The sequence below is a fragment of the Chelmon rostratus genome, chromosome 22 (genome assembly GCF_017976325.1).
Source record: "Chelmon rostratus isolate fCheRos1 chromosome 22, fCheRos1.pri, whole genome shotgun sequence".
Lineage (NCBI taxonomy): Eukaryota > Metazoa > Chordata > Actinopteri > Chaetodontiformes > Chaetodontidae > Chelmon > Chelmon rostratus.
The window spans coordinates 8,766,275-8,792,931 of NC_055679.1; the positions used below are offsets into that span (position 1 = coordinate 8,766,275).

Below are 26,657 nucleotides of genomic sequence, written 5' to 3' on the forward strand. Positions count from 1 at the left end.
CACAAATTGATGATCGCGCCTTTCGAGCAAGATACAAGGTAAAGCTCGCCTTAAATTAACACTTGGAGTCAACAGAAGCAACTTGTCATTGCGGCGGAGCCAGCACGAGCAGTGGCATTTTCATACCCTGATGCAATTTGCAAACGGCTATTCAAAGAGAGGCTGCGAAACAGCGACTTTCTGCTCCCAGCATGATCAGGTTTGAAGCTGGAATGAGTTTGGGCATGCAGGTGTTTTTGCCTTGACCTTCTCCCAACTCTCTCTTTTTTTTTTTTTTTTGATCTTTTGATCAATTAAAATCCATGTTAGGGATCCTGGTGAGGGTGCAGCACACCACATCTTCAGAACAAAGGAACCTCTCCCTCCCTCTCTCCCGCTCTTAAAAAGATTAATGGATTGAGGCTGAGAGATGCAAAATATGAGCCAGTAAGACAAACGTGTGCGGGGACGGAGAGGTAATTACAGTGACAGAAGCGTAGCCTAGCTGTCATGCTAAGCAGTCTGATGAAGTACTAAACTCCTCTCAAAGGCAGAAAATGAGGGGAAAGAATATGGGGTTCAGCCAGTGACTAAGAGACTGTAATTAGGAGCTGGATGCTCTAATTTGAGCACCCTGCCTCTATCAGCCAGCAGTTGTTTTTATTCCTGAATAGGGCTAATTATTGGACAGATAATATGGATCTGAATGGTACGTCCAAGCCAAGCGGAATTGATGCCACATGAGTACAGTTTTTTTTTTTTTATACAGGTCACATTAATTTAGAGTGGCAGGTATGGAAAAATTAAAATGCCATGATCCATGCCATGAATGCAGAGAAACTGAAATCTTTTATTTGTTTTCTATTTGTACGACTGAGGAATTTACACGTCATCGCATTTATTATCACATCACATTCAAATTAAAGGCATTGTTTGACATTTTTGGAAATTCAGTCACTCGCTTTCTTGCAGACTGTGAAGATTGCGTTTACACGTATGTCTGAGCTATCTTAGCTTAGCATAATGGCTGGAAACAGGGGGAAACAGCTAGCCTGGCTCTGCCAAAAAGTAACAAACCCATAGAAGCTCTGAAGCCCATCAATTAACACTTTACATGGCATGTGTTTCATCTGTGGCATCAGGAGAGGTGCTGGTAGGTATCTGAAGATTTTGCGACCTGCGGATGGAGCCAAGCTAGCTGTTTCCCCCAGCTTCCAGTCTTTGTGCTAAGCTAAGCTAACCAGCTGCTGGCTTCTCATCTAACTGTCAGCATGAAAGCAAATAAGGGAACTATTCCTGTCAACCTATATGCTGACGTAGCATGTACTGAATAAATGCTGGATAAGTGCATTAATAGCTGCACACCTAAAAGTCAAACTACAGATTATACAGATGTGAACACTTGGTGAGACTTTGCTTGGTTGAAATTCTTACTGCCAATTGTTACTGTCAGGGAGTCAAACTAGTGAGAGCCTCTTCACCTCGAGGTCTCCCGAGTCCTGCCTGCAACAAACGATGAGGGGAGAGAGAGAGAACGGCGCTAAATGCGAACGAGAGCTGCTTTCCGAAGATCACCTCTGCTAAATGTCCGCGTCTCCTAACCTCGCTCCCTCCCCTGCAGGCTTCACCCGTGCAGCCTCACCACATTGCTCAAGGCCATGCCATTTATGAATTATTTAAAAACAGAATTATTGCACATGGAATTAATATTCAAACATTTTCTATTATCTGCTGTCAGCTCTCTCCCTCTATTGCTCCCCCTCTCGCCCTGCTATCTGTTATTTTGCTAATGATCTGTATTCCTGTGGCATTAGGTTGGTCAGAGCTTTCGCCCATTGATGCAACGTGCCAGGCATGCTGAGCGGGGTTAGACTGGGCTGCTCTGTTTTTCTTACTCCCACACTGGTTTACTGGCAGGTGATTTCTCTCTCTTTTCCACTACACATTGCTTAAGCTCGCCCAAACCAGTTCCCACTACCCTTTTTTTTTTTTTTTACATCACTCAGTATACATTTTGAAATGCAGCTTTTTGCGGTCGCCCTAACCGGTTTGGTTGCTTGATATTTGCGTTGCACGCTCCAGCCCATTAAACGTTTAAAGCAAGACACAGCTCGGCAGTGAGCGTGGTTCACAGACACAATAAATTATGCATCAGAAAAAGAAAAAAAAACATCTTTAGAGTTTCCTTTGCTGTGTTGCAGTGAGAGCAGTGTGCCCTTGAATTTCAAACAGAATGGCTCCCCCTAGTGCCAAAGACCATTATAAAGTCAAGCTGGGTGTTAATTTTTTCAATCACCAAAACCACTTGGCAGCTTTTTTGGTCAGATACAATAAAATAGAACCTTTTTACATACCTGCACTGACAACCTCACAGTGCATCCACAGTTATACACTCTGATTTTCCGACATTGCCCAAACCCAACCGTGAGCTTTGAGCACATTTGGAGATTTGGGGTTACTTAAAAACATCAAGGAATTCATCTTAATTAATCATTTAGCCCAAAATCTACCATATCGTGGAATGCTTCCCATTTAACCTCACACTATGTGTTATTGTGCCCACTTAACAGACCCCAGCTTCACACATAATGAATTATTCAAGCTCGATGCTGCTGCTCTGTCCGTGCACTGTGCCCTAAGGGCTGCACAGAGCCTCTCCTGGTTATGAATGCAGTGTTGTGGGCCATCTTGAGAGTGAAAAGTGTGAGTCACCTCAAATATTCAAGGCATTCAAGGCCACATGTACTTATGCATATAGTACCGCTATACCGCTCATGTGTTTAATGTCAGAGTTGGTTTGCAAAGGAGGATGATTGATTGTCAGCAGTGTTTAAAGATAAAAGTTGGGTGTGTTTTTGTCTGCAACCTAAATTTAACACATTGTACAAGTACTCTGTTACAAGTAAAAGTCCTGAATTTTGAACAGTTTGAACTTTTTTGTCCAGGACAGTGTGTAAAGATTATTGTCATTATGGATTCATCTGCTGATTAGTTTTTCCATTAATTGACTGGTGGTCACTGAAAGAAAGAAATCCTGTCCCAGCAAAGTGAAACTATCACAGGGCTTGTTTGGTCCAACCAACAGTCCAAACCTCAAAATGATGACAAATGCATTCAAATTATTTAAATCTTTTAAAAGGAAAAGCCGCAAATCCACACATTTGAAAAGGTCTCGCCCTCTTTGCATGCTTTGTGTGCAAAAATCTTAATTTATAAAGCACCTTGTGACCAAATAATAGCAGTTATAGTGAAATAAAACAATATTTCCCTGAGTTATTGCGAATGCATTTTTGTGCAAACCTGCTCACTTTAGGGGTGCACTGTTTCGTGAAACTCACACAGGTAAAGCCAAATATGTCTTTCTGTATTTCACCCCATGATGATGGATTATGTGGGTGCCTGTGCTTTGTTGAATCAAGATTTCAGCTGTTCCGTCCTGCTGCCAGTGGCTCCTGCCTGCTGAAGTGATTAAGCAGGTATAGCATTTACTCTTTTCTATGTGAATTGCTGTACATGGTAATGTGTTTTTCGTCTGATGTTACTGTCTTGGCAGGATGTGTAGAGAGATCTTTTGGCAGGACTCTTCTGTTAAGTAAAGATTGAAGAACTTACTGGATGTGATTTTGAGTCCACCCACGTCTTCAGAGTGCATGTGAATCAAGGCATTCGCTTTCTCCAAAGAAAATAGATCTAAACTGACAACTACAAGCTAAAAATCCGCCTCATTAATTACCTGGATTTAAAGAGGCGAAAACTGACGATCATGATCAATGTGTAGGTGTACGTGTGTGTTCGAGGAAGCGGCTCTGGAAACCTCCCAGTAGTCGAACACGAGGTGCATGAAAAATGAAAGTCAGCTTTGAATCCTGCGAGCCTATATTCTGATGTTTGTCAGGTCTGAGCTGGCAAGAACACTGTTGACAGTTGGGCCGTGGGAATGGCAGCAAGGAGGCTGCATCTGTGAGATTTTCCACTTGTGGAAGAAAGAGTGAACTATTTCTGTCATGTCAAGCAAAATGCGGAGCGACTGAAGTGATAAAAGCCAGAAAAGATAATTAACTGGAATGGTTCAGTGCCAGCTCTGCATCAGGCCAGAGTGCGATGCATGTTCAATAGGATGTTAGGCTGCAGTTTAGCAGAGACGACGGTCAGCAGATGCTGTCCTGCTTGACCTCTGAACTCTACAATATACAATATATCTCACAAGCAACATGTCATCAAACAACTGCATGAAAAGAAAGACTCAAATCTGAAAAGAAAGACTCAAATCCAGACCAGGAAACTCCAACGTGGCTGCTGGAGTGCAGGCATTGGCCACGTGCCTGCCTTTTTACTGTTCAGGAAGCTTATGTGTCACTGATACACATTGTTCCACACAGTTGAGGAAATGTACCATTTCCCACCTGGCTGGATTACTGCATTAAAGTGAATAATCTGTGATTATTATCAATATCACTAGCTGGTCTTATTTTCAGTGAAACACTAAAGAGGTTTAGCGAGATGTAAAATGAACAGTTATATGTATCTTCCCCAGTTAGTGGACCATAGGAATGGGATATGAGCAGGCACCTGTGTGCAAAACTGAGCTGTCAGTCAGAAATAATTCTGTTTTTGCAGAATAAACATTTCTGCTTTCGATTAACCATTATCATGATTTTTAAACTCCAGAACTTTGTTGTTGAGCTCAGTGGATGGATACAATGCATTCATTCCTGAGATCTGATGTCTACTGCAATTGCCACTAACTGCAGTAGGTGAGTGAAACAGCATTCTGCTGGCTGCAATTGATTCTATCTCACAATGTTTGTCTGAGAAAAATCCATATTCTTTGTAGGCCCGTAAAGGAAGCAATGAGACTGAAGCAGCGCTGGGTTTGCAAAAAACGGCCTTGTATCACTTCCCTCTCAGTTTCGCACCATTTCACTGATGAACAGATGTTAATGGTTGCATTTCCCTTCACTCACACCACGCCGAAATAAGAAAACTGTCACCTATAAATAGTTCTTATCAATTGCTTTCCTCCAGGGAGGAAAAGACAGAGACCGAATCCATCTCATTCAGGACAATGATCATACAGCACGAGCACTGAAGTGTTTTTACACTGAATTTCCTTCCACTGTGTCCATCCCTTGTTCAATGCTAATTCATATTATTTGTGCAACTGCCACAGTAGAGAGAGAGCTGTTGCTTCCTGCATGGAGCCTCAAAAATAATAACAACATGTGCCAAAAAAACACAAGCTTGGGAAAGGCACATAAGAATAGCTGCCACAGTCTGACTCTAGCAGAGACTAAAAGACACTTAAGACTACATATTTGTAAAACAACACGATTAAAAAATGGGCTTTAAGTGAACCTCTGAGAGGTTCAATCATAAAATTAATAATTACTGCGTGGCTGCCCTTTGGTAACATGTTTCTGTCATTTTGTCTACCTTATCATGGCCAGAACATACATTAGTGTATATTCTGCTTGGTAAATCAAACAGCATGATGCACTGTATCTCAGAGGATCATAATCACAGTATTTATTGTCATTATTATGATTTATTTATCTAATCCGTGAAGATCCATAGTGTATCACAGACACTTGTGTAAAGGTAAACCCTTTACTTAAGTAATCTGAGCAATACCTACATGCAAATAGTATGTTACAAGTAAAAGTTCTGCATTTTATTTAGGTACATAAAAGTACAGTACAGTACTATTAAGGTTATCAGAATGTTGTGCAACTATCAAAAGTGAAAGTACTCATGATGCAGAATGATGCAGAATGATGCAGAATAAAGTGTTTTTTTAAGCACCTGCTGTTGTTTTTTGTTGCTTTTATGAAAGATCATATGTGAATTTTAACCATTCACCTATACACTATTTACAACAGACGCATAGTGGCCACGTTTCTGTTCACTGCGTCACGCGCTAACACACGCGACACTTGTTCCTATTCCCGGATTGGTCGGCGAAACCGGGAAATCTCCTCGTGATATGCCAGCCGGTATAAATACCTCGAGCCACCCTGTTCTAACGCAGCCCTGGTTTATGAGGGAAAATGTATCGTCTCGGCCAACAGACTATCTCCAAGATCGCTTTCAATTCCTTTTTATCTACTGTGCCACGGGAATATTTTCATTTTACGAGACAATACAATAAAAGCTGGTCGTGTATTGGCTGATTTTTGATCAAATTGTACATTTGCTTGCACGAAAATGCCAAGGACCAAGAAGAAGAACAGCAGGGGTAAGTGAGCGGGCGGCCACATTGCTGTGGCCTTGCTTATGTGACTTGTCTGTGCTCACGGTAGTTGTAGTTCTTGTTGTGTTGGTGAGTCCGTTGAGTGGAATTGAACTTGTTCACAGGAAGGACTACAAACGACAGAGGCTGGCCTATGTCAAAACACCGAGCTAACTAGCCGTGCTCACACAAAGCATCGGCGTTGCTGCCAAAACGTGCCGGTATACGACATTATGCTTTTGCTAAATATTTATTAACGCACTTGTTTAATGATCACAAATTGATTTTATATTTCACAAGAGCCCTTAATAATCGGACTTTACGAGCTAAAAATGGCTAACCGTTAGTGTCAGATCCACACTAGCAAGACACAGCTTTGGTTGCTGGGTAAACTTTATTGAAATACACAAACTGACATGACAACTTGACTGCTTTTACCATGGTTATGGCTACGATATACGAATGAATAACTTTTTGTCATTTGTGGGTCTACATAACAAAGACAAAACGCTAGCTCGAACTCTGTAAAGTGAGGTCGTTTTCTCTGCAGACTGGCCTCAATTAATCTTGAGCCAATTTTTTTTACTACTGATATTCATCCAGACTAACGTTGAGTGACGTTAAACTAGTATGTCGGTCTGATAACTGTTGTATATGTTGGCTTTTGCTGGGTTGTTATTGTTTCGCGACAGAAGGCGGACATTTTGGACTCCAGAGAGCGGCGTGGAAAAGAGGCGGCGCCCGGTTCTCAGAAATCAGCTGTCGCGGGGGGAAGAGTCCACGTCAACACATAGAAATAGCATCTATTAAGTGGGGAAAAATAGCCGTTTAAAAGACAACTGACAGTGCATCATTTAGCACGTGTCATGGCTGGAATAATCAAGCACATTGTTTGCGACTTAAATACGGCGTGGTACTGCAGTCGTAAACAAACCAAGATGTCTTCCAGAGGTGAATTCAGGTCAGGCCAGAGACGCCTGTTGAATCTGAGATATTGAGGAAGTAATTTCCTGTACTTTATATAGTTTTTATTGGAAGTTTTTGTGATTAATACAACTAAAGCTTTTTGCTTTTGAAAAATGAACACACTAAAGATTTCAACACTTTTTTGTAGTTGTGAATTTTCACGACTCTCCCACACTCATGATTCAGAAAGACCTTTTAAAATACAAACCACAAACTAGAAACTATGCATGTATGCCTAGTGTCAGCAGGCTTTTATGCCAATTAACATTTTCAATGAAAAGTCCCCCTTCTGCATTGATAATCTGGTGTGGATTGAATGTGCTTCCTCCTTGCCCTCAGTGACACGTGCATGCCCGCTGTTGTGTTTTTTGAAAATCTACAGGTGTTTATCCTGGACAGTAGTTTGGCAGCTGAGAGTAATCTCCATGGCAGATTGTCAGAGCTTCTGTCGCGTCATGACCCCTGTCCCTCCAACCTGAACATAATGTCGTGTTGACATAGTCAACACAAGTGTGGGCTGCCCTTGACTCTGACAACATGGTGCATTTTCACATGAGATAATGGAGGTACAGCAGGATGGGGCGTGTAGAGGGCGTAAAACAGATTAGATAACTGCAGTATTCGCCACAGTACCTGTGTGGAGCCTGTATTACATAAGGAATTCACACAAACCTGCTGCACTGTGCTCATGCATTTGATTTGATTGGACTAAATGATAATTTCTGTGCTTTTTCTCCAGGAGGGCAGCATGGACATGTGCAGCCTTTCAGTGATGAGGATGCCTCCATTGAGACCCTCAGTCATTGCAGCAGCTTCAGTGACACCACCAGTGTAGCAGATGAAGGTAGGTTTGTGTGTACGCCTAAGTTTGCAACTGTGTGCATAAGCATGTGCTTCAGTCTTTGTTTGAAGTTGAGAGTTTGCATGCCAGCTGTGCTGTCAGTGGGTGTGTCTGCATGGATCAGGGTTCGCAGTCTGTGTACACTCCATGCAAAGTTCTTCAATTCTTCCAGTGTCCTGTCACCCGTATCAATACTCCAAGGCATACCTTGTTGTGTTGTCAGGTGGAGAGGCCAGCGAGGACGCAGCCCAGGAGGATTTCCAGTACAAGCTGAAGGGGTTCATAGACAGCACTGTGGATAAGAGGTAAAAGTCCTGCCTGATTTCAGCTGTCCATGTACACATGTTATCTGATCTTTGCATGAAGGCTATTACTGTAACATGGGATATATTGGAAAGAAAGTGACCTTTATTCTACTAAGAATGCTGCATGAAAGCAAAGTTTGATGAGGGGGGAGGAAAACATTTTGGCTTTTGATAATTTAGAATTCTTTTGCCCACTGAGGAAATAAATCATTGAACAAAAACAGATGTACAGTGTTGGCGAATAATACCCTTGAAATATTGACAACGAGCTTCCAGCAACATGCGTTTTAAGTAGCTGGAACTAATGGGGTTTAAAAGGCTTATTTCTGGGAAGGATTGTCCGAGTTCACAGTGCCACTGTCAATCACAGGGGACAGGTATCGGTGAGGTTTGCAGCCCAGTCGCGCTAAAAATAGACCTCATCCCCAAAAAGGCTTGTCACCACGGGCCATGAACGTGCTGATATTAAAGTAGGGATGCAGCAGTGCCACGTCACTGCCAGGGCCATATGGAAATTAAATTTTAAGAGTGAATATTATAGACATAGATATTTTTGATCATTTGATGACAATGATTAACACAGTTAACCTTTCAGGTGGTGGTCAAACATTTCTTTTTGTGTGCATGTAAAATTAAGGGCATAAAGCACTGAGAAAAACAATAAACTCTTCATTTGTAATTGATCTAATTGTTCGCATGTTTTAGTCATTTAACTCAGGGCTTCATGCAAGTTATTGGTCAAAGCAGTGGGTGTTTAGCTCATGCTCTTTACATAGGCTAGTTCCTTCATGCAAAAGTGCGCATGAAAGTAGTCCCACCCCCTGACACTTCACTGTCGTGAATCACTCTTAATCGAGGTTGATATTGAAGGAGAAAGGGATAATCAAACTTAAACAATGTTTATAATGTTCATGTACCTGTTTCCTCAGTGCTAAGACCAGACAAGGGGCACTGGATGGGCTTAAGACGGCTATGGCCACACGTATCCTGTATGAGTTCATCTCTGAGAGAAGGATGACCATCACAGACAGCATCGAACGCTGCCTAAAGAAAGGTACCAGAAAACATCATTAAAATGTCATTTTATTTGGATAGGATCTGTTCGATATTTCAAGTCAAGTACGATACCTCAACTTTTATATGTTGAAGTCTACAAATGACATTTCCCCCCTGAATTAAAGGGGAAAGTTAATACCCACCCCTTTCACTCTATCAGGCAAAGGTGAGGAGCAGCGAGCCGCGGCTTCTTTAGCCTGCCTGCTGTGTATCCAGCTGGGCTCAGGCATTGAAAGCGAGGAGGTGTTCAAGACCCTGAAACCCATCTTCAAAAACATCCTGGCAGATGGATCAGCCAACATACAAGCTAGACAGGCAGTGAGTACCTGATCGTATTATTCTTATGTAGTGGAACAGCAGCCACACTATACCTTCTGCCATGTGGTGTCTGGATTTTTCTGAAAGTGGATATACTGTGGAAAGTCAACTGAACAAATCTTTGTTTCTCTAATAGGTGGCGACAAGCCTGGGCCTCTGTACTTTAGTTGCGGAGGATGACATTTTGGTAAGTCCTTGATCACTTTTGGTGTCTTTCTGTGGTTTGACACCTCTGGGCTTGAGGGCAGGCTGCAGTGTTGTCTCTCCTACAACCTTTTGTCAGTCGTTTATTCGTGCTCATTATCGCTTGTGACATTGTGCCTCATTCACTCTTAACATTTGTGATGTCAGCAGCACTGGCAGCTGGACTCAAAACGTGCCTCAAGTAATTAAAGTCATAAACATGTGATCTGATGACAGTTGTTTCATGAAGTGTTTGTAAACAGTTGGAAACAGTTTCACACTTTTTAATTCTTTTATTGCAAACTCCAGTCTTCATATTATGCTTGCTACTTCCTGCTTTAGGACGTGCATGCTACCATGGAGTGCTTTGAGAACCTGTTTACCCGGTCCTATGCTAGGGTGGATGGTACTTGCCCTTTGATCAACCCCCAGACAAGCCAGCTCCACACCAACGCCCTGCTGTCCTGGGCACTGCTGCTCACCATCTGCACTGCCAGCCAGGTCAAAGACATCTTGCGCAAGTAAGACCCATTGTCAAAAGCTTGCTTTTATGTTTACCTCAACCACAATTATTTTTGTTTTACTGCAACCCAGAACCAGATAAGTACTGGAAAAAGTAAGAATGGATACACATATTAAAAAAATAAATAAATAAATGATTGCATGCGTATTGTTTTGCAGACACCTGCCTAAACTGCCAACGTTGCTGGAAAGTGAGGATGTCAACATGAGAATTGCTGTAGGGGAGACCATTGCCCTGCTCTTTGAGCTGGCCAGAGACATGGACTCTGTGAGTTCAAAGCTGTGCTGAGTTTAATAACTTGGATTCCTTCATTCCTGTAGTACAGTGCAGTCAACTGTTGGGACTGAAATTGGTCCTAAATTGCTGTTGTCCGATGCAAAATGCAACAAGCATTTCATTCTGTGTGCTTTCAGGAGTTTGAGTTTCAGGACTGGGATGAGCTGTGTGACAAGCTGAACGCATTGGCAACTGACTGTAACAAGCACAGAGCAAAGACAGACAAAAGGAAGCAGCGGTCTGTGTTCAGGGACGTTCTCAAGGCTGTTGAGGTGGGTGTTCTGAGTCGGTTGACAGCACCTTGGTTTGTCTGGTTTTAATTTACATTTTAGTCATTCTCCCCTCTGTCTATATTCCTGCAGGAGGGTGACTTCCAGACTGAGACCATTCGCTTTGGGACAGAGCGCATGACCATTGACAGCTGGGTCAGAAAGAGGACATATGATGCCTTCAGAGAGTTTGTGGGCTCTGGGATGAACTACCACCTACAGGTATCTCTCAATAGCTTCATACAAAGTCTCGATAATTTGGAAATCTGGTAAAATAAAGTGACATATATTCATTCCTATTAACCGTTTAGTGAAATTCTTTAAACTTTATTGTCCACACTGATTTATAGCAACAAGTTACAAGGGATGACCAAGGTAAAGGAAATTCCTGGTTTAAAAGTGCTTGAATTTACTCAAAAGTTTGTACGAAACCCTGAACGTATGATTCAATGACAAGCTGACGTCAAATGCGTGCAAGTAGCCTTTAAAAATTTAATTGCACTGCAGAATCATGAGGTTGGGTTGGGTGTCGTGTAACAGGAGCATGAACACAATGGAAGATAGTAGGCCTGCGTGATGCGGTGAAACAACTCTTCACAACAACAAAAACACTTACTTGATTTAGGATAATGTTGTGTAGTGTAGAAATTACACCATTACAATAGCTGGTTTGGAAAGTCTGGCTGGCAGCCAGTGCGAACAGAGAACTGCAACAGTGAACATGAGACAATGGAACATATTTCAGACCACAACACTATAAACAGCATCTTTAATTAGCTAGCAACTGTTCAGATTCTCGACTATGCTTGTATTGTTTTGTGCTGATGGTTGGAAGAAATGTTTTCTTAAGTTTTTTTTTTTTTTTCTCTTCAACAAGGGTAACGAATTCATCAGAGACGTGTTTGAACTGGGACCACCAATGTTGGTTGATTCAGCCACAATGAAGGCCATGAAAATCTCTCGCTTTGAAAGAGTACGTGGACAAGTTATTCAAACATTCACATTGTAGTTTTTTAGAATGTGTTTGTCATTTGTAGTATATCCTGTGTATATACTACTGTATAAGATTCAAGATTTCTTTATTTATGTTAATCAAATTTGCATTGCAACCCCATGTTAGAAACAAGATAATAAAGATTCTAAAATAAAATTAAGATACTAGAATAAAATAAATCAACATGCAATAAAAATATTCGTAAATGCAATTAAAAATATACCAGAAATGAAAATATACTAAACAATAAACAAAATAAGTATAACTGTCCTCCTCTCTCTTTTCCAGCATCTCCACAACTCTGCTGCATTCAAGGCTCGGACCAAGGCCAGGAGCAAGTTCAGGGACAAGAGGGTTGACGTGGGAGAGTTTTAGCTTTTTTTTTCCTTCTTTGTTTTTTTTTTTTTTTTTTTTCTTTTGGACTAATAACCTATTTATCGGGCACCCCTGCTTTTTAGATGAATTGTCACGACTTCGTGTTCACGTGATCCTCCCCCGAAATCTCTCGAGTATCAAATGGCACGCACCCTCTGCAGACTTGAAAGGAGGCTTTATTGCAGATGCTTTGCTCTGTAGTGGACAGAACTTCCTGTTTATTGCCACCTCTCAAACCTACAGGAGGCGAGTGTTTGATTCTCAAACAGATTTTGTGTAGTGTGTAACTTAAATATTAATACCCATGAACAGTGGTGTTGTACATATACTGTATATTTGTTTTCTCCTCTTGTTCGTTATGTGGCCTTTTTAAAAAAAAATAAGAAAAAAGATTATATGTATTATAAGTTATCCAGCATTTGTCTTTGCACCATGTAGTCCTATTTAGTTTAGAGCAATGTCAAGACACATGTGACTGTTCTAACCCCTTAATGGATTTGTGTGGAGTTGCACTACCTTGTTAACCCGTAGCAGGTTATTTCTGAAGAACCTTGGTGAATATTGTAGCGTCTTTTTAGTATTGGTTATGTAATCTAAAGGGCAAGGATGGTGAAATAAACACTGAAAAGCTGTAAGAATTTTTGCTTGTTTGTCACACAAGATATGCTGTACTTGACTGGCAGCTGATTGAATATCAGATGGTTTTGGGGAAGTGACGCTTCACTGGAAGAGGAGTTGGTAAGTGGGTTTTGCAAATCTCTGCTTCTCTTTCAACTCCTGGCAGATGTATGAAGGTCATTTTAAGAAAGGGGGCAGCATCTTTTTTTTTTTTTTTTACTGCAACTTGAACACATCAAAGTGAAGGATCTTGCAGCCACAGTGACAGGTGCATTACAGTGAGGGTGAGTGAGCAGTGCACTATATGACTATGATGGAACTATTGCGTTGCTGATACAAGTTTGCCGGTGAAACTATTCAGGGAGCGGCAGGAAATAATGGAACACGGCACATTTACTCCCCCAGGTCCCACTCGAAGGCGGCTGCTTTCACAGAGCAGTAAAAATACTCAATAACAGCAGCGGGTATCGCATGATAAAGGTAAACGTCACAAAGCTACAAATAGTCCCATCAATAACGTTAGCCTCTTATCCAGGGGCTTGGAGCACAAATGGGCATCCTGCAATCGATGCAGCCTCGTACCTCAGGTGAAACCGTGTCACCTGCAGGAGGAAGCAGCAACACGGAGCTGATACATTTTTCATGGCCTGTCTTTTAGCTTTCTCCAGGAGGATGGTCCTGTTTTTAGCACAGATGAGTTTCTCTGCCATTTACCCCAGGAAAACATGGTGAGACGGACAACGAGCCCTACAATATGTCCATCAGATATTCAGTGCTTGTGGATTAATGACTTCCTACAGTGAAATGACTCTTACACTGTAAAAATATTCAGTCTGAAGTCCCAAAATTTAGTTTTCACATTTCCTTTAAATATGCTCTTAATTACTTCACACGAGACATGTAGCTCAAGTTTGCAGCTCTTGCTAAAGGTAATTATAATGTTTACTACTTCTGTAAAAATAGTAATTTTATGTTAAACCATTAAATCCCTGACGCTGAAGCAGATGCAGTGAAAGAGGAAACGTGCCTGGGACTGACTGCATGCTGTAAAATTGTGCTCTGTCACTTCCCCTTCTCTCTCTGATGAGACCATCGTCTCTGCCATAAAACAGGAAGCTGCGGGCAGCTTGTCTGCAACTCTCTGACAATGGTGGGTGACTTATTCTCAATACTTGTGACTTGAGTCTGTTCCTCTTGTGCGACCTGAGAGTCAAACTGAGGGGTCGACCTGTGATTGTTTCTGAACCAGCAAAACCAATGCTCGAGGAGGATCAAGTTAAAGCATGTCATAACTGCTATTTTTTAGGATTTGGGCTTCAAAAGAAATCCTTTTAAAATTTGCTAACTCAATCCCTCGATAGGAGAGAAAAAGCTGCACCGTGCACCACCGACTTTCCCAGCAACCCGAACAAGTGCTCCTAACCCTGTGGACCTACTTGATGGTGGAGTAACACCATAAAATTAAAAATGAAACCAAACTAGCATGGATTGTTTTTGGAGGATGATTAAAGTGGTACAGATTTAGCATCACTCTTGTACAACATTGTTGGATTCATGATGGACATTTAGAATAAGAAAAATTAACTAAAATCAGTGAAGGTTTTTAGTGTCAAAAACTGGAACCCACTTTACCAACAAGATGGCCGACAGTTTGGTTTGCTATGCTAGTAGCGGCTAATGCTGTTAGCCTCAAGCAGGGATGAGGAGGAGGCTACAGAGGTTTGATACAGTCACTTCTGTCTGACTCCACCTTTTTTAAATATATTTTCAGACTCAGCAGACATAAAAAACTGCCTCATGTGATGTGAGAGGCAACACAAAATCTTACACACAACAGGCACTATATGACAGTACTTTAATGCTGCTTTGCTAGCAAACAGTAATTATTCACACATTGAGAGCAACATTAGCATTCATTTGCAATCCTGTTTCTGGCCAGCGAGTGATTTAAGCCCACCACTGTCTTGTGCCACTGTAACACCAACTCCTGAAAACATTTTAGCTGCTAATTTAGCTGCTAATGTTGCTAACTTTGGCTCTGTCAACAATGAGCTGAAAGGATGAGAGGCTCTGTTGTAATTCTCTGTGGGTTCATCACTGCTAGCAGCCCCTCTCATACAAGTAATCATTTAATTCACTTTTAATCTAAAACTATTGATCGCAGCAGCTTTAAATCCAATTAATCCGTGTTTGCTTAAGAATTTAACACTTGCTAGTTAAAACTATTTTAGTCTCAGTGCTGATTTTCTGGATGAAAAAAACTCACCCAGCATGTATAGCTTCTCTGTAAATAGTCATTATCATTTGATTAGATCCTCCCTATCTTTGGTACAGTCAGGCAGGTAGAAACGAATGTGGAGAAAGAATTGGACCGTTGTTATTATTCATATTTCATCAAAGTGTGTTATTTGCAAAGCACGACCGCCGCCACACGATTAAGAGGGATAAATGGGGATCAAGCAGGGGGAAGAGATGCGATAAGGTATCTTCAGCTCAATCAATAATTAGCTTCGTTTGTGTGTCGTTATACGCCCGGCGCAATTTACGACACTGCCCCATCAGCTCGCTGGTCGAGCGGCAGCTCTGTCAGTGAGCTTTTGCTGTGTTGAGAAAGTTGAGAAAGTGCAGAGTAGATGTGGAACAAAACAGAATCGGATATGTCACCGCGGTGGGTGGAAGTGGACGGGTGGGTGTATGGAGGAGCAGAACAATGAAAGAACAGGCACTTGCAATCTCTTCTCCTGCTGTGCACCTCGACTGACTGTTCGTCGCCCGGTGGATACACTGCTGTTACGGAAATGAGCGTTCCTCGTTTCAGCCAATTGACCTTTCGAGGTGACGGATTTGAACTCGGAAGCCTTTTCCATCGCACACAGACGCTCTCAGCCAGTCGTTGCCATGGCTGGTTAGGTATCCCTTGTTGAGTTCAGCTTTCTATTCATCGTGCCATGCATTGGCAGCAAAAAGGGCCCGAAGCCAAACCACGGAGCATGTGTGGCAGTCACACACACACACACACAGGCGGAGATGGACCCGCTTCCACACACAAACACACACCCTCCAGATGGATGCTTTTCAATAGCTAAACAGGTTAATGTATTTATTCCACTCGTGTGCTTCTGGCGTCCCAGCAGCTGCTTCTGCGGCACCTATAGATCCGCCTATTAGTTTGCAATGTCTGATGTTGACACTAGTGTGCCACCCACAAACTGTGCACCTCCTCCTCCTCCTCCTCTTTCCAACGTCTCCTTTTCTTGGCCCCAGTTGCTCCCTGCAGCAAAGCGTATACGCTCGCTATCAAGATGAAAAATGGATGGGGAGATTAGTGGCACTTTGTCACCAGATGAGCGTTATGTGATCGCCATCCCAACACGCCAAGGGGTTTGTTGTTGTGACTGATAAAAAAGGCTGCTGCCTCTCGTGGCTGCAATTATGCTGCACACACATAGAAGCAGAACGATTTCTCTCGCTCTCCGGCACCTCCTTGGGCACACTGGAAATTCCTCAAAATGACGTTTTCTTCGGTTTTAGACGATGAAAACTTGCCTTTTTGCCTTGTTTGCGTGACTGATTTTTTTTCCTGCGTGTGGGATGACTTACCTCTTGCTCCTCTGGGACAACAGCATCATGTATCAGATCAGCTGTGAAATAATTAGGTAGCCATGTAGGTGCAGCACACACACACACACACACACACACACTGAGGGAAATCACTGCCACAGCAGGAACATGATAACCCTTGACAACCGCTGTATGTGTTTGTATTGACCGTCTACATGTGTTTTATTTAACCCGGCCTTGGTGTGGATATCAGATATTGAGCGGCGGCATCACCGTAGAGACAGACGATGGATGGTTTTCCATTATTTAAGATATTGAACACATCACAAAGTCGCCATGGGAACAAATGACTTGTTTGCTCGGTAATTATTTACACATCTGCACAAAAGTTATATGCGAGGAGTGGAAGCAGGAAGTGAGAATTGTTAATGTGTCTAGTTATGAAGTAAGACGAGGAGAAAACTGGCAGACGCCCAGGAGGAAGACATGAGCAGTTTTTCAAAGTGCAGCATATTGAGCCATAAATCATCCACTGGGTGCATATCAGTTGCCCTGTTTCTTGCGTCCGATGTCTGTGCCTTGGTCCATGTTTAATGCATAGTGACTCATGTTGTATAGAATCACACTCGTGACCTGAAGCCTTCTTTCACTTTAAAGTCTCGTGGGCTCTTCATATCTTGGCACATTCAGAGCTTACAGTTTCTGGTCGCGTCTCGAGAGCACGACGGCATCTGACGCCTCAGAGTAGCAGTCTTTTAAGCTAAGATGGCATTAAAGATGGACGGGTTGTAAGGCAGAAAGCTCCAAACGAAAGAAGATCAGACAGCGTTGCAGTGTGGGTCAAAGATCATGATTTCATTAAGCAAAGAATGGACAAATCTTGTGTCTAATTGCCATTTTGTGTTTTTTGTCTCTTCACTACTCATCGACACGAAGGTGTCAGGAGGGCTGAATCAGAAAAATATTACAATAAATTCTGTTAATCATGATGTGGTGTTTTTGGTCGAAGGTTAAAAAGCAAAAACAATACAAAAAAAAGATTTTTAGTGCACATGCTACACCTCCATACAGATTTCGGCCCTTCATCTTCATCAATTTAACCTGAGAAGTTTGTTTAAAATGTTTTGTTGTGGCAACCTGCTGATTTCATTTACCTCTCCTGAGGCTATAAGTCACACACCCTCACGCCTGTTGGGTGGTGTTGGACATGATGCAGGGCCTCCTTATCATCCGACCAACAGTTCGTCAAATGGAAGCTGAAAATGACAAAATACAAATTACACGTTACTTATTTTTTTTTTATTATTATATTCCAGAAATCTGAAATACCGTTTATATACTGGGGTTAGTTTAACCTGGCTTGTACAATTAATGGGTCCAAACTATGAATGCCATACAGCATTAGATGAAATACTTTCTAATGTCTTTATGCAGAGACTTTAACCTCTGTGAGTCGTGCACTACAGCCCTTGAAGATATATTAGATTTTAATTGGTGTGTCAGCCAGCTGCAAAGACATTTATGTGAGCACCACTTCGTCTTAAGTTAATACACTAAAGGTTAGCATTGTAGGATAAGGATACTTCAAAGCACAGTCACTCAGTCAGCGTTAGTGCACTATTTGGTGAGATGGAATCTCTCAGAGAGGATTACAAAGTGTGTTTACTCTACTGTGAGTGATTTGCTGCATACAGAATTCATTTAATTCCTACTTGATAGCAGGATTTACTCAACCTCTTCTGGGTTATGTGCAATTTTCGAACCTCCCCGAAACCCGCACTTCGCAGAAGTTGGAGAAATAATAAACAGTGCCTTTCTGGCCTTACGAATTATTGACTCAGTAAATAAATAGAAAACACATACAGCACTTGTATACTGATTAAAAACACGATTAGCAATAACACTTGAACTATGTGTTATTTAATAGTGTAAGAGTAGATGGGAATTGTTACGTGCTGTTTGTTGAGAGGTTAATGAAATGTTTTTAGTGCATTTATATTGCACCTTTTTCAAGAGCATAAGAGAAATAAAAACACAAGCTGTGAATCACATCAGTGGAAAAGCCCTAACGCAATCATGCTCTATGTTCATTTTGCTTACGTTGCTGATGACATATCCATGTCTGTTTAATGATGATGTCAAGGTGAGTGTAATTCCAAGCGTCGCCAGGTGGTGGCAGTTGTTCACCATTAAGCTGTCTGCTGTATCAACACTTGAATTGACAGTAATCACCTCTGCACTTGCAGCTGAGCAGAACTGATGACACTGGGTCTGGATTATAAGGTTAACTCATGAAATGAATCATATGGAGATGCACATTCTCAAATGAGTCAATTTTTCAATTACAACCACTTTATCGTTGGTTGTTATAATGTAGAATTGCTGTTGATTTACCGTCGAATAATGTTCCCCCTGATTGTGTGTGAGCTGAGTCATTCAGACAGCAGATCTGCTTTGAACCCTAACCTAACCTAAGGCTGAAAAACAGCAACAATAAAACACCCGATCACTGAATCCCGCACGTTTCATTCATCTCCCTGGGAAACGGAGCAGGCCCTATATCATAGTGTGCAAAGCTGACACCATATGGAATGTGGTTGTAGACTTGAAACAGAGTCAAGCGGTGCACATTTGTCGTGCTGGGCGCAGATGCATTGTAGCCCCCACACTGTGTGACTCATCGCTACTGTACAACTCACACAAGTGCACTCACACAAGTACACATATGTACACGTGCGCAGACAAGCACCGTCACACTCCCCCCTTCCTCCTCCTCCTCCTCCTCCTCCTCCTCCTCTTCTCCCTCTCCGTGATGTGGGCCAGCGATGAGCGCAGACCCCCGTCAGTGCTGACAACTGTTCGCCGGATGATGCCACAGAGAGGAGGCAAGAGGCCACGGCAAAGGGGGCGACACCTGTCCCCCCGTGTGCGGCAGCATCAGTCCCGCACACGGAAAAAGACCCTTTCCCTCCCAGATCTCCGAAACCAATAGCGGTAATACACACTTGAATTTGGCATCTGAGGCTGGAGTCTGCACATGTGGGAGGCCGAGGCTTTATCTCCTCTTTTGAAAGCATTGACTCATAGCCTGAATCGCAGGCAGCACCTCGTTGACAGGAGGGAAGAGATAGCAGAGTCCCCCTCCCTGTTAGCTCCTGCTATCAGCTGCTCAGAACCAAGCTACAGCCTGCAGAGCTCTAAAATAAGTCAAGAACTGGAGTACGGTTTTGTCTTTTTAACCCTGACCAACTTCTGCATTAGGAGACAGTTAAGCTCAGCAGAGAATTAAAGGATTAGTCTGGCCTTTGGTATACACTTCCTTTTTTTTTTTTTATTGCTCAGAGCTAGATAAGAAGATGGATACCACTCTCATGTGGGTATGCTAAATATAACAGCCAGGAGACAGCTAGCTTAGCTTTAAGGGCGCTGGTAGGCAGATTTTATAAAGAGCTAAGTGAAGCTAGCCCAGCTACTTCCCCAAATTAGAACGTTTTTTTTTTTCAACAAAACTTTAGTTAGCGAGTTTTAGCGGCTCTGGTTGGATGACATTGTATTCATAGACAGAGCCAGGCTAGCTGCTTCGCCCTGTTTTCAGTCTTTACGCTAAGCTTAGCTAGCCTTCTCCTGGCTCTAGCTTTTTATTTACCAGGTTTCTGAAGGGACTGAACAAACAAGACATCGGCATCGAGTTGTGGTTTTACGGGGGATCATGTGCAAGACACATTCTTGGCCAGACACTTCTCACCGCTGTTTAGTGCTGCGCCAGCTAGCTAGCTAGCTGGCTGGCTGCTGGCTTTAGCTTCATCTTTACCACAGAGATGCCACAGGAAGTGGTATCGGCTCTCTCATCTAACTCGTGGGCTCAAAATGTTGACTGTTTTTTTAAAAAGAAAACAAAAGAAGATGACCAAAAGGTCCAGATGTCGTGCATGAATTGACACATATTTTATATTTAAAATAAATGTCGTCAGTTGCGTCAATAATGGTTTTAAATAATTTTTTTTATTTATAGATTTTTTGGGCTTCCTGACCAGGTTCAAGATACTGATCACGTCGGCTAATAGTTAAGTCCAGCTGGAGACCTTTGTCTGTATCTAGACCCTAATTTCTTGTCAGGTCTCGATTTTGGTAGTTTGTATTATCTGAGATACATTTATGCCTGGATTCCATGTGCATTTCCATGATTTAAACCTAATCTGCAAATCAGGATGAAGGCTAATTTCAGCTGTATAAAGGGTTAAACACAAGACAGTGGAGATGATGTGAACCATGCATGCGGCCTCAGCTGCTGCCAGAGCTGTTTGTTTGATCCCTCAACAGCCGCTTACTCAAGTTTGAAATGGAGTATCTATGGTGATTTTGTTATATTTGTGTGTGTTATGGCCCACGGTGCAAGTCTCACTGCTTATCTAGCTACTTTGAACATGGCCACAGTGCTTGCGCTGTATCTCTCAACTCATCGACAAGGCAGGTTTTCAGTGATGCGCGGGCAAACCAAAGCTGGAGTGAAATAATCCCACAGACGGAGGAACGTCCGTCCTGGCTGCATCAAATCGTCCGTCTGATGTTGATCTGAGTCGACTCAGAAATCCAAAAGTTCCCATTAGCCTTATGCTGGATTAATGCTGGTTTCAGTTTTGCCACTGAGGGCCTCTGTCTGTACATCAGCTGTTCTACAATCAATTTCTGCCTGACCCAACTTGAGTGAATTTTCCGCTCGATCCTATTTATGCAGGCACACACCTGCCTGTGTGTATTAGGTCAGCATGTGTCCTGCGTGTTTATAGGAGATCGTAATAATGAATTCATGAGGTCATCAATTAATCTGTCACTCATGGGATGAAAGCGGCTCAGCCTTAGTCTTCAATGTACACAGTAGATCAGAACGGACGAGGCGGTTTGTGTGCATGACACGGCGGCTCCCACACAAGACCTGAATACAGAGGAGACAGATTTTATAGGATGGCGATACGAGCGGCACGCTCACTCCGGAGTGAGACCGTGCAAATACACACACACACACACAGATGTGAAGACAACACCCAATCCACACGCGCACTCGCACATCACACGACTGTTTCGCTTTGCCGGGGAGGTTGTTGCCAAGGCTCAGCATGAGCGAATTGATTGGTCGCCTCTGCTCATCACCGTAGGAACTCACCAGCTGGATTGGCCGGTTCTGTAAAGGAGGCTTTTCAGGATGTTTCCCCAGCTCCTCCTGCACCAACCGCTGGATCTCTCATTACTCTCCGTATCGCCACACACTGCTCATCCTATTTAATTAGCTCAGCTTTATAAAGGTTCTTTTTTTTCCCCTTTATTGCCTTTATTGTAGCAGCCGAGGTGAATCGAGGAGGGGTGGGATCGCTCTCAGAGTACAGAACTATTCACATTATCATATGAATGATGATTCTAGTGAGAAATGATCACAGGAATATATTGATTTCTGCGAGTCTTTCCCAGGATGAGGTGAAGAGCACACACATGGGGGAGTGATGTATGCTGTATGCAGTGGTAATATACTGCATATGCAGCCGAGGACATAATCACAGAACAGAATAAAAATCCTGTAGACCGGCGAGCATAAGCAGCACACACAGACACTTCCCTTGTCTGTGGTTTATATCCGTTGATAAGCACCAATGACAAAATATGTCCTCGGCCTCGGGGTGAGCACGCTCGTGTGCGTTTGCATGTCCGTGTAGTGTGTCGGCGTGCACGACTGCAAGCGCGTGCATGGCCGCGTGTGTTTGCGCGCCTCCCGCCTCTGGCTGTGTTCGGTTGTGCGAGTGTGAGCGCCGCGATGTATGTGCTGAATTAAACAAGGTCACTCAGTGCAAGGCTGACTGCTCCAGCAACCAACCCCCCCCCAACCCGCCCCCACAGTCACCACAAGAAAGACTCCATCTCCATGTACCTATATGGTATAGCGGTTTACATCCCCCGACTCTGGAAGAACAGAGATAAAAGCACAAATCCTGAAAAATGACAACTGACATCAAATCAAAGATGATTATTGTACGTTAGCTCTGCACATAGATGATCATTAGCAACCAACCTTCATCATCTGTCACTCCTCAAAAGAAGCAGCCAGCAGGTGATTAGCTTAACCTAGCAGAGCAAAAAGATTGGAAACAGGCAAAAGACTATTTCCTCCTACTTCCAGACTTTATGCTAAGCTAAGATAATCGCCTCCTGGCTGTAGCTTCGTATTTAGGATGCAGATATAAGAGTGGTATTAATCTTCTCATCTGTTTTCTGCAAGAAATGGAAAAATCCCCAAATTGTGGAGCTATTTGTTTAAAACAAAGCAGTGATCTATCATCACACGTTTCACGCAGTATATCTATGAGTGGCGATCAGTTTAAATAGTCCTTTCTCTGATCTGAATTAAAAAAAGAGAGAACAAAAGTACAACAGAATTATGTTTGTTAGTTATTTTCTAACCCCTTGATTTATTTTGCGACTTCCTGTGGGGTTCTCAGGTTGGGAACCGCTGATTCAAGGTAGTCACTGTCTCCTTGATAACTTACAGAGGATGCATTTAAAGTTTTGAGATTACTTCTTTTCTTTCCCTTTTTTTTTTTAACTTAAAATATCTATAGTTTTATAGAGTGTTATACTTTATCAGCTCCCAACCTTTTTGGACCTTTTGTGAAACAAAACAATGTGTGCTTATGGCTGTTTTCAGTTGTGACTAGTTCAGCCAACTTCTTCTTTGTTTTGTGGGGAGAAAAGGTGCATATTGACAGCTAGGACACATACAATTGTTTTTCTTATTTATGAACATGCAGCAGGTTTAATTTAAGAAATGCTACAGTTTAAACCTGACAAGATGTCTTCTCCACCTGCAAATCACCAAACAGTGCCTGCTGGATTACTGCCTACGATTCCAATAAAAAACAATGTGTGCCGCTGTGTGATGCACATACCTTCCACTTGACCCCCCCCCCCCCCCCCCCCCCCCCCCCCTTCAACATGCAACCTTATCTTTATCGCTTTCTCCAGTAAAAAATGAACAAGCTGAGATGAAGCCAATTATCATCCCTTAGCTGGGCACTGTATATCTGTCACTCCTTTTACTAGGCATTCAGGGTTCAAATGTATTCCATCATCATTTTTTACAGGGGCCAATGAATACGTTGATGTTATTTATAGGCAGCTGTTTTCCTTTCCATCAGCGCTGTCACCCCGTGCGTGTTTACTGCACCTCCCTGTTCACCTCTCCGGTGACAGGAAGCCGGGTTTAGTAATAGGAAACGTTCCACTGTCACTTGTGCAGGTAATGTCAGTGTCTGTCGATCTTCTTTTCCTGTGCCAGTGCAGAAAGAGATCCCACTGGAGCTCTTCCATGAATCAGCCATACATTCTCATGTGTTACACCAGGAAATTAAACTTTAACATGCTGGTTTTATAGATACAACGTGCCTACAAATCTCACACATATGGTTGTAAAGGAGAACATTAAAGAACCAACCTGTCATCTGTCACACCTGTCAGGCAATCAATGAATTAACAGCTGAGAGGTAAGACATGCTGTGCACAGACAAACATGTTAATCATATACAAGCTGCGTTTCATGCCTGATTTATTATGCCTCCTTTACTCACCCACACCCTGTGTGTGTGTGTGTGTCTGTGTGTGTCTGTGTGGATATTTGTCAGCAAGTGTGACCTGAATTGATTGCTTTGTTAGTGCAAAGGTACTTACAGCTGAAATTGGGCTAAAAGCAACATCCTTGCTGCCTAATACAAGACATAACAGACCACAGAGGTTTTCTGACGAGCCCCTGATTATTTCAACAACACTATCGCTGCTTCTGCAGCACTCCTTATTTTTTATAATGGTATCTGCAAGTTTTGTACGTAAGAATATTAAAGGAACGTATTTTCTCAATCAGTCGCTTGCTATGTGCAATGTGGTCTCACATGAACACAAAACAACGTGTAGAAGATAGAACTGTTTTTGACATTTCACATGACAGAATGTTGTATTTGTGTGTTTTTCTTTGCTTTTCAAGTGGGCAGCATTCAGGTGGGAACATTTGAAGTATAATTTGAAGACATTCGCTGAGTTTATGAGTGCTGAAGTTTTAATAAATAATATTGCTTCTAGTTTTTCGTTGTCCAACTTGTGGATAGTATTTGGTAGCTGGTCCTTTTGTGCATCACCTCCAAGTGGCCACTGATTAGTCAGAGAGAATCGTCAAAAAATGGTAGCCCAGAAAACCACACCGTGGTCGACTGACGAAGTGCAGACACTCCTCTGTTTGGTTGCAGATGAAAGGATCTAAGAAGGAAAGGATATCCCTCAATGTTCCTGTGTGTTTGCGTGGCGCTGAAGATGAAGTCGTAGCAGTTTCGTGTGGCTAAAGAATCCCACCAACATTGAGTCGGCACCAAAAGGGCCTCGAGCCGAACTGAGCCGAGCCGTACCATGCAGTGGAAACGAGGCGAAGGGATGGTCTGGTTGGTCGACCACAGACAGCTGCTGAGTCTTGCTATCAGATGTAGTTAAGAGGGTTTCACAGAGGCAGAGAGGTCACTGTTCTGTGAAAACCCAGTCTCTCTGTCTGTCACCTTCCATTTTTGGCAGCCCCAGTCAACATGTCTCTTGGCTGTCTCACAGTGTTGTTGTGTGCAGGAGGTCACTGTCTTTGCACACATAATAACTTCTTTATTAGAACGACAGAGACACTTAAAACCCCCAGACACACACCCTCCCATCACATCTTTTCCTGGACAAAAGTGGTTACCAACTGATCGAAAGTGAATCATCAAGTATTTTTGTCCTCAGCATTTATGGTTTGCCAATCTTGTACTCCCACCAGGCGATGCTGACAAAAATAAATCTGGTTGTTTTTCCTGACAACGTGTTTGCTTGCCGCCAAAAGCAGAAACTGTCCAAAATACAAAATTTGGCGTTTGTCGTGCAGCAAGACCTGAAGTTAAGATGTGATGGGTTCATTCCAGGAGCAGAACTGCCCCTCCAGCATGTCAGGGTGGAAGCCTGAAAGCCGGCACAGTCTCAAAAATTAGGTCAAACAAGAATGAAATGTTCTAACGGAAATTATGTGACCATTAGCTGTTCAACCACACAGCGATTATGGGACAATGACACAAACTTGATGCTCCTTTGTCAGCTTGTCGTGCCTTGAGGGTTAGCTTGAGGCTAAATGTTAGGTTTGGTTATTACATTATTCCACTTATTATTCCACGTATTAATAGTTGGGACATTTTAGTCAATAATAATGTGCTTATGCTAGAAGTTAGATGAAAAGATTGATGCCATGTTGTCTGGTTGTACGGTCAATATGAAGCTACTGCTAGCAGTTGCTAAGGTTAGCTAAACACAAAACAGTAACAAAGACTCCCAGAAGCAGCACATAACCACCATAAAATGTGTTATTTCTACACTTAGATTTTTGAATGGATTAAAAAAACAAGCCTTTGTCAATTAGTGCGCTTTAGAGTTGCTTGTAGGTCAATTTTTTTTTATTATTGTTGGACAGAGCCAAGCTAGCTTCCCTCTCTGTGTTTCCAGTGTTTGTGTTGAGCTAAGCTAACAGACTCTTGGGTGTAAGTTCATTTTTACTCTGCAGAGTCATATTATTTCTCATCTAACTCTCAGCAAGAAGGTGTGTTTCTGGAAGACTTTTCCTTTAACCCTTAAACGTATGGGTCAAACATCCGGGGCTTTGGCTAGCACTATAACAAAGATTTAGCCATATGGTAGCTACATTAAAATCATATTGCTTGTAAACAAACACACACACACACTTTTTTTTACAGACATTTATAGATGTCAGAAGTAGTTGAGGTAACTATATAAGGTTGCCTTGCCAGTCCAACTTTTTTTGGGACTTCTTGCATGATACCATTGTCATGCTCCATAGCCTTAGGTGCATCTTCAATTCCAGAGCTACTGTCGTCAAAACCCTCCAATATCAAAGAAACTGCTGCTCTGCACTAAGGCTGACGCCCAGGTGCTGCACCATCATGGATCTGTGACAGTAAGCTAATATAAACACATTTTTTTAATTGTTTGTGTCCATATTTCTTGATAGCAACAGTGAAACAACAGTGCCATCATGAGGCCAAACAGGCAAAGACTTTACCGCGCATCACTTGCATCCAGCATACGTGAACAAAAAATGCAACGCTC

The 26,657-nt window shown here is 42.5% G+C and overlaps 1 protein-coding gene across 1 annotated transcript; it reads left to right on the forward strand.

The window, feature by feature from the left end:
• Nucleotides 1-6,015: 6,015 nt before the first annotated feature.
• Nucleotides 6,016-12,945, forward strand: ifrd1 (interferon-related developmental regulator 1). Its single transcript, XM_041963859.1, has 12 exons — nt 6,016-6,214; nt 7,914-8,018; nt 8,239-8,320; nt 9,250-9,374; nt 9,537-9,694; nt 9,831-9,881; nt 10,220-10,398; nt 10,559-10,667; nt 10,814-10,948; nt 11,039-11,167; nt 11,823-11,918; nt 12,228-12,945. The coding sequence occupies exons 1-12, from the start codon at nt 6,184-6,186 to the stop codon at nt 12,312-12,314; spliced, it is 1,287 nt and encodes a 428-aa protein (XP_041819793.1). The 5' UTR covers nt 6,016-6,183; the 3' UTR covers nt 12,315-12,945.
• Nucleotides 12,946-26,657: the final 13,712 nt, after the last annotated feature.